Genomic DNA, 8,686 nt, shown 5'->3' with positions numbered 1-8,686 from the left:
AGAAGTACTCACCAAGAGATTCCAACCTTCCTTACTTTTGGAAGTATAGAAAGAGATGCCCACACTGAAATTGATAGCAGGGACAGGCATCAGAGACAATGAAACATAGAGGCACTGACAAAAGGCTCAAGGACAGAGAACAAATGGCAAAAGAAACACAGAGGAACCTGTGCACACAAGAGAGACAAGAATGGAGCAGACAGGGCTGGAGAGATGGCTCAGTGGTTAAGAGCACTGACTGCTCTTCCAGAGGTCCTGAGTTCAATTCCCAGCAACCACATGGTGGCTTGCAACCATCTGTAAAGAGATCGGATGCCCTCTTCTGGTGTCTCTGAAGAGAGTGACAGTGTGCTCACATACATAAAATAAATACATCTTTAAAAAAAGAAAGAAAAAGTGATGTTAAAAAACTTGATATCCACACAGATGAATGCGTCTCTGTCTGTCTGTCTGTCTGTCTGTCTCTCTCTCACACACACTAAGAATGGAGCAGACAGAGGAGTGCAGGATGGCAAGCAAGGAAAAAGAGAACCAGCTGTGTATTTCCAAGGCAGAGAAAGAGGAAGCCAGAGTGAAGCAGACAGTGATGGAAGCACTGGGTAAGAAGGGAAACAAGAAATGTTCTAACAGACACAGCGCCACACAATCTACCAAGTGCTGTAACGTGTTATTGCAGGCAGACAGGTTATGGAGGGATACAGGCCAGGCAGACAGAAGGGCAGCCAATCTGAAGCAGAGGCAGGAACAGAGAGGAAGACAGCTAAGAGAAAAGACAGAACCAACAGGTGAGGGAAGTTTAGGAAGAAGCAAAATGCTGGGCAGTGTGCACGATATGGAGAAGTTTACAGTCTGAGTCTTTGTCTCTAAAATGCATGGAGAAGACACAGAAGAGAGGGTTTTGGGAGTGTGGGGGGTTACTAAGGCAAACTCTTGGACAGACTTAAGAATAACCCAAAGGATCTAGAGTCACTCACCTTTAAGACCTAGGCATGGTGGGTGCACACCTACAGATGTGCACTCCGGAGGCCGAGGAGGGTGTTTATTGGCAAAGTGAACCTGGGCCACACAGCTACAAAAGGAAAAGACAAAAATGTCTAAGCAGCCGCCTACCTGCTCCACATGCCCGTAAGCACAGCTTGTATGTCATTCATGACGTCCACCTACATCCTCACGGCAGGTCACTCCCCCAGGTGTGGCCATGTCTTTCCGGGACATAGGTTTCAGTGAAGAGACCAAGGAGTGTGTGCTGTCATCCAGGTAACTCACGGGGTTGACTAGCGGAGGGTGAGCATTTCTGTGGTGGGGAAAGCAAGCAAAGAGCAACCAGTCAGAGAAGATGATACCCGGCTCTGTGAGACCTATGAGGGAGGGTTGGAACAATAAATGGAAAGAGGTGGCCAACTCTGGATAAGTTAGGAAGTCCTGACTTGTGACAGGGCACCCAGTGAACCTGGGAGAGAGGAGAGAACAACCACACCGGGAAGTGTCAGGAGTGGCAGCATGCAGGAAAGTGGTGGGGTTCAGATCAGACCTCCCAAGTGACATCTAAAAAATCAATGCAAGGCCCCTGGGTTGGTCCCCAGCTCGAAGGAAAAAAAAAAAAAAAAAAAAAATGACTGGCTCTGGGGTGAATAATTCCTGGCCTGGGAGAGAAGGCTATGTGGGAGACTTTTTTCCTTCATTAAAAGCCTTATTTTTAAGAGCACTTATTGTATGAGTGTCTTGCTGCAAGTATGTATGTGCACTACATGTGTGTCTAATGCTCTGGGTGGTTCTGGGTGTTAAATTCTCCATGACGGGCGTTCCAGAAAGGTGGGTGTGCACCACCATGTGGGTGCTGGTAATCAAACCCCAGTCTTTTGCAAAAGCAACAAGTGCTGTTGACTGCTGACCCATCTCTTCAGCCCCTACTTTATTTTTAACCTGTGAAGGTATTTTGCATGTATATCATTCATGCAATACCCAAAGACACCAGAAGAGGGCGTTGTGTCCCTGGAACTGGAATGACAGGTGGTTGTCAGCTACCACACCAGTACTGGGAATCAAGCCTGGGCCCTCTGGAAGGACAGCCAATGCTCTTCATTAGTTAGCTGTCTTGCCGGCCTTAGGTTTCATACGTCTAGAATTTCATAGCATGTTTAGGTCTATTTGAAAGTTGACTGAGGGAAAAATACCTAAAACAAGAAGAAAAGCAAGCAGAGATGTGGACAGCCAGAACCTGCTAAGCAGACAGCAAAAAGCCAGGAAAACAGAGACTAGGAAACCAGCAAAAAGACTGAGGCAAGCAGACTGCTTGTGAAGGCAGCAAGGCAGAGAGAGGGAGAGAGAGAGAGGGAGAAAGAGAGAGAGAAAGAGAGAGGCGCCAATGTGAACAGAGGTGAGGGGTAAGGGATATGGTACAAATGCAGATGTCGTCAAGGCAAGGGACACACTGAAAGGCCTGGAGAGGAACTAAGCTCATTAGTGCTTGGTTGCCGCATGACCCTTGGAAGCCCTGGGAAAAACAGCTGATAAGTAGTGTAAAAAGATACAAACTGAACCGTGGGAGAGCAGCAGACAGGACTGGCAGGCAGGCGAGAGGACACAGCTACAAGGAGTCAAAGAAAGCCGAAGAACTCAGCAGAGAAGCTGGAACCGAAGCAAGTACAAGGTCAAGAGGAGAGGCAGACCAGGATGGGAAACTGGCAAGTCCTGGAAAGGAGACAAACCAAGAGATTCAGGCTTTAAACGTGACAGAGACAGGCAGGCGGGGAGACAGATGGCTAGAGAGAGAGAGTGGTGGGCAAACAGCCAGAGAACCAGACAGACAACCAGGGAGAGAAAGAAGCTGCCAGCCAGCGAGGGAGGAGCAGACAGGCAGGCAGGCATCATAACAGAGGCAGGCAGGTAGAGAGGCAGGCAGGAGCAAGGTGAGAAGACACCAAGAGGTCACAGGAGGCAGGAAGAACAGGAGCAGCCGGTGCTGACAGACTGGGGGCAGCAGGGTGTGTATGTGATGAACACAGAGAAGGAGCTGAGCAAATTAACAAGTGTTCTGCTAAAGAGACAAGGACGTAGGCCTGCACAGGGAGGCACACACTGCCACCGTTAGACACCTACACCTGCAGACCGTGACACATGCAGCAGGCAGGCAGAGGTGCCTGGTACAGGAGAGGCCTCGGGAGACTGTTACCACATGCTGTGCAATGTGGTGGCACACAAGTGGAGACACTCTGAGTGTCAGGATGATGCACACGCGCACACTCAGGCCAAAAAGAGGGGGATTCCTCAAGAAGAGCCATCCATCCGCAAACACAGACAGGAGAGAGAAGTGAACAGAGAGACATGACAGAGACGGACCGTCACTTCGAAATGACGAAGCCCTTAGAGTCAAAGGTGTCAGAAAAACAGTGTCATCAAGGGATAAAGTGCACTTACAGAGGAGCCCACACATAGGAAGAGGGGATACCCATCCAGACTAGCAATGAGATTGAGAGAAGACAGAAGGAAGTAATATGGGAGCATAGTCTAGATCATTCCACATTTAAAAAAAAGACAGGAACCAAAGCTCAAGGAACTCAAGTGGTAGTGGGGGTGGGGCAGGGAATACAGCATCAATAAGAAACATTTTGGCATTGTAAACAACATCCCGTGGACTATTCCTTTGTTACAAACCCTTCCTTGGTTGTTGGCCACCTTCCCCTCAGGGTCCCTGTGAATGCTGGGAGGCTCAGAGGGCAGTAGAGAAATGGTTTCCCCAGGCCATGGATGGGGAGCAACAAAGACAGATCAAAAGAATGGGAGGGAACTGAGGGAAGAAAAGAGTCAAGAACAAAAAAAGAAGGTGGAGCTAGGCTATCTGCCCTTCTTGCTTGGCTTCTTGGCAAGTTTTATTCCAGTTGAGCCGGCTCTGTCAAAGCTCTGTAGGAAAGACTTCCTTCTGGACTGCCTGTCAACTGCTCATCTGATTCCTGCTACAACTTTAAGATAAACACTGGGATCCCGTTGTAAAGGATAGGTCAGGGTGGTTCAGTGAAAAGGCCTGAGGTGTTCGCCCTACCTCATTCCTCTCTTCTCAGCTGCCTTTCTCTCCCCGTGCCTCAGTTTCTTCCACTTTTATCAGTGTCGAAGGTCATGGAGGAAGAGGTGTTCGCTGCAACAGGAGAAAAGAATTTCACAATCTTCAGATCTGACCCTCTCCTCTTTCTTCTAAAAATCTGTCCTATTCACCACCAAATTAATTTCTCAAGTCAGATGATTTTACAAGCAAGCAACTGCAGGAGAGGAAGGGAAAAAGTAGAGATAAAACTGACAATTACAAACCACTGAGAATGCTGGGTGAAGGAGAGAATCAAACATGGACTCCTTTGAAAAAAAACTCAATCATCGTATCTATTCATATCTCTCCCCCCCAAAGTCACTAGGATTTCTGTCACTTTTTTTAAGAAAGAAGAAAAAAAATCCAGTACCGTTCCTCATTTAAAAGATACGTACACAATTAAATGCATTTTGACTTCAGTGAGGTATGTAGAGAGTTATATATAAACATATATTTCATCTTTTTTCTTTTCAATGCCTGAAGGAAAAAAAAAACCTTCACATCAAACCACTCCCTTCTCAAGTATTCAGAAAAAAAAAAAAAGGCTTTTCTTTAGAGAAGGAAGGTGGGGGGAGGAAGACTAGTAAAGAAAAGAAAAATTCAATCTAGTTGGACTAGTATCTAACTAGTTAACCTTTAACAATTTATGCTGATGTCAGACTGAGCATGAGTACTGATTAATGCCCCCCCAAATATTTTTTATAAGGGGGGAGTTAAGTCACAGCAGCCATTTTTGTTTTATGCAGAAATCCTTCATGCCCCCCAACACACACACACTCTCTCTCTCTCTCTCTCTTTCTCTCTCTCTCTCTCTCTCTCAATACACAAGGAAAATGTATTAATCTGTGCACTAATCAGTTATGAAAAAAGGGAGAAATTTGTGGGTTTCTGAGTAGAAGCTTAGAGATGAGATGGAACAGGGAGAGGGGGGTGTATGAAAAATGAAATATTAAGCCAGCCATTTTGTTTTAAAAGGGGATTTTACCCCCCTCTCTCTTTCTTTATAGAGGGGGTGGCGGTGCTGGAGGGGGGGTTGTTTTAAAAATAATTTCAAGGCGGCCATCTTAGTGCCTCAGCTCTGAGAAATATTTCTGAGCGCCCCCCTCAGAATTTAAATATATTTAAAGCAACCGAGGGGGGTAGAGAGAAGTCGAAAACTTTTATATACATATATATATAATTTTTTTAAAAAAACGATCTCCCTTTCTTGTTCTCTTGGGAGGAAGGAGAGAAGGAGGAAAAAGTCCTTAAATTTTTCCAAGAACATTTTTGGGGGTAGTGCGGCCCCCCTCCTCAGACGCCGGCCCCGGGGTGGGTGTTCTGGAGGGGGTGGCCTGGGGTTTGGGGGGCTGGGGAGGCGGTGAGGAGGAGGAGGAGGACGCCGCCGCCGAAGAGGAGGAGGAGGAGGAGGTGGTGGTGGTAGCAGTGGGGGAGGCGGGCGGGCGGTGGGTGGGGGGGTGGTGGGGGGGCCAGAGCCACAGGATGGCTTCCCCTCTGAGGGACGAGGAGGAGGAGGAGGAGGAGATGGTGGTGTCGGAGGAGGAAGAAGAGGAGGAAGAAGAGGGCGACGAGGAGGAGGAGGAGGTGGAGGCGGCCGACGAGGACGATGAGGAGGAGGACGAAGAGGGAGTACTCGGGCGCGGGCCGGGCCACGACCGGGGCCGCGACCGCCACAGCCCCCCCAGCTGCCACCTCTTCCCGCCGCCGCCGCCGCCGCTGCCGCCGCCCCCGCCGCCAGGTAAGCGTCGGTCGGACTCCCGGGGCCCGAGCGGAGCCACGGGGCCCGGCACCTACGGTTCGGCCGAGCCGAGGCGAGTCCCGGGCGCCTGGCCGGTCCAGACGGGCCCCACGGTCCGGGCGGCGGCGGCCTCGGGGCCAGGCCTCCTCCCCTCCTCCGCTGCACCCCTCCCCCGCCGCTACCGCGGCCGCCGCTGCCGCCCGGGCTGGAGAGCGCTGGGAGCGAGCTGCGCGCGCGGACCGGGCCACTTGGTCGCGGCTTTCGGGGGAGGAGATTTATTTTTTTCACCCTCGGCGGGGAGGGGATAGGCAGGAAACGGCCGTGGCGAAGCCAGGGCCCCCTCCCAGGCCGAGCGAGGGACCGCGGAGACCCCGGCGACCGGACGGCGGCGTGGGGGGAGGGGCGCGTGGGGGAGGGGCGGCCGCGTGAGCGCCCCTCGGGCCCGGCCCCGGTGGGGTCAAACTGAAGCTGAGTGGGTTCGGTGTGTGGCGCTGACCGCCACCCGACGCCCTCCGCTGGGGACTTGGGCAGGCAGAGGTGGGACGGTGGCCCGCGGACCAGCCCCTCCACCTGCAGGGACTTCGGTGCCCGCCAACTTAGGGGTGTGCAGTGGCACGCGGGGGAGGGGTCGTGCGAATGTTTGTAGCGGCTGACGACTGGGGGCAGGTGGTGGCCACACTCCACGCAGACCACTTCCTGGAGTAAGACTTGGACCTACCCTCCACTCCCCCTATCTGGCTGTCGCGATCTCGGGTCACTTCAGATTAGGAGAGACAGGAGAGAATGTCTGGGGAGCCAGATGCCCCCAGCCCCACCCTCGTCATCTCTGCCCCGGGCTCTTTTGTGTCAAGTGCAGCCGTCCCCTCCCCCCTCGTGACCCCGTCAGTCTGGGGTGGCCGAACTGCCCAGCTGTGACTCTCACGTGGCTGCCATTCACTGTCACTCTCTTGATGAAACCACCCACACACCCTGACCACGTTGGGGGGCGTGAACTGCCCACCCAGCTGCTGTCTTGACCGTCACTCAGCACCCTTCTCCGAGATGACAAGTCACCTGGCACTGGAGTAGCACGCCCAGCCGAGCTAGGGACAGGCCCTTATCTGGATCAGTGGCCACCCCTCCGACCACCCTCCAAGTGGAGCGATTTCTAGCTTCTTTAGGATAGGTGTCGCCAACCTCTGATTGGGGACATCCACACCCCCAAGTCTCTGGCGGCAGAGCAGCACACATGCACCAAACTTTAAAACGTTATCTGTACAACTATGTTATTGACCACTGTGACTTTTTTGTCGCACGTGTTGAGACAGCCTTGGATGTGTGTAAAACAATGTGTTTAATGCTTACTGGGTAAAGCCCACCCCTCACCCCTAGCCCCGCCAGGTTTACCTGTAAAAGAGGAAAAGTTTAGAAAAAAGTTATTCCAGCGAGCCCGCAGAATTCGCTTGGAGTGGGGGAAGAATAAAAGGTCTTGAGGAGAGGGCTGCCCGCAGGGCTGCCTGCGGCGAGGTGTGAAAAAGAGGGGAAAGGACTTGTCAGGTGAGTTAGGGGATCGGTACCTCTCGCCTAACTGTTCTGAACTCGGGACCTGGTTTTGATCCCAGGCACTGACTGCCCGTAAGAGAGGAGAAGGAACGAGCCTAAGGTCGAGATGGGTCTTTGTGTGGCGTCCTCCCTCCCCCTTTGCTCTCTGAATCCTTGAGAAGCGTCAAATGCTTTTGAATTTTTATGTTTGAAATGAAATCTCACCTCCTCTGTCTCCCTGGGCAATTTCATCTCCCTTCCAGCCCTCCAAGTCAAAATGACCCAGATACACCCCCTCAGATGACTTTCTGAGGTAAAACTTCAGGAAAATATTTTTAGCGTACTCATTATCCGTCTACCTAAGTGTGGGGAAAAATAAGTCTCCTCTTAAGGAGCTGTGTTCAGGCTGCCCGCCCTCGTCTCTTTCTGGAATATGAATTTGTACTCGTGAGAGCCTTCCATTGTTTTTCAGTGCGACTGCTTTGATTCTCACCATTTTGTTTTACATTCTTACCCAAGACCAATTTTTATCCCTTCCCCCATCGCTCCAGTCTCCTTACATTGTTGAACGTTTAAAATAATTGCATTCGCGTTGGTGGGGGAAGGGAGCAGGAAGCTAAAGAAAAACCTCATTTCTTCTCCCTCCCCCTTCTGGCAAGTCTAGAGAAATAATATAACATAATATATAGATGTGATTCCTTGGGGGGTGGAGATGGGGGAGGGGAAATGATTGTGGGTGGTGCGGAAAATTCTGGTAGTTTCTTTGCAAAAGGTCTGAAAATACAAACCCACCTCCTGCATTCAGTACGCATGTGCGGTAGACCTATTATGGAGGTTCGTTGTGGGGGAGGGAGGGGAATTTGAGAAAAAAATAAATATAAGTGTGAGAGATTGATGGCGAGATTAGGAGAGAGGGGCGGGAGGAAGGCTCTTGCCCAGGCTCCTCCCACAGCCCTACTGCCAGACTCCGCCCTCGCCCTCCCCACCTTCCCGAGATCTGAGCCGGGATGTGGGAGAGTCTGGGCTCACGGCCAGCTTTGAGAGGCTGCTGAGACAGAGGTTGGGGCTTAGATTTGCTTTATTACCCTTCCTTGCCTCTCCTCGCCATTCTTTCCCTCTGCTGGCCACCGACGTCGGCCTAAAACCGAGAACCTCCTGCCGGTCTGGGTGGGAAATGGAGTTCACAGACTTCCTCGCCACACACACCCAGGGTGACCCAGGCGGCCCACTTCCCTGATCCTTAGCCAGTTGGCGTACCCTGGCCTGCCCTTGCCACTTGCCCCGCGGTCTTCGTTTCCATGTTCGTATTAACCCAAGTCCCTAGAGTTAAGGGGAGCCAGCTGCTGGGC

The 8,686-nt window shown here is 51.6% G+C and overlaps 1 protein-coding gene and 1 long non-coding RNA gene across 4 annotated transcripts in view; one reads left to right on the top strand and one right to left on the bottom strand.

Annotated features, from left to right (window-relative positions):
* Nucleotides 1-922: 922 nt before the first annotated feature.
* Nucleotides 923-5,810, bottom strand: LOC116908561. Of its 3 annotated transcripts, none has more exons than XR_004388995.1 (3): nucleotides 5,771-5,810; nucleotides 4,040-4,132; nucleotides 923-1,294 (listed from the first exon to the last, which is right to left on the bottom strand). It is a non-coding gene; the product is annotated as an uncharacterized LOC116908561 (long non-coding RNA). The 3 variants fall into 3 exon arrangements; XR_004388994.1 differs by lacking the exon at nucleotides 5,771-5,810 and adding an exon at nucleotides 4,474-4,557; XR_004388996.1 differs by lacking the exon at nucleotides 5,771-5,810 and adding an exon at nucleotides 4,293-4,457.
* Nucleotides 5,550-8,686, top strand: part of Chd3 (chromodomain helicase DNA binding protein 3) — a 26,727-nt gene continuing 23,590 nt past the window's right edge. The window contains 1 exon segment of the mRNA XM_032911765.1: nucleotides 5,550-5,816. Within this exon segment, the coding sequence (XP_032767656.1) occupies nucleotides 5,561-5,816 (256 nt within the window). The 5' untranslated portion in view covers nucleotides 5,550-5,560.

Source organism: Rattus rattus, chromosome 9 (genome assembly GCF_011064425.1).
Source record: "Rattus rattus isolate New Zealand chromosome 9, Rrattus_CSIRO_v1, whole genome shotgun sequence".
Taxonomy (NCBI): domain Eukaryota; kingdom Metazoa; phylum Chordata; class Mammalia; order Rodentia; family Muridae; genus Rattus; species Rattus rattus.
This window is presented reverse-complemented; position numbering and strand designations above follow the sequence as displayed.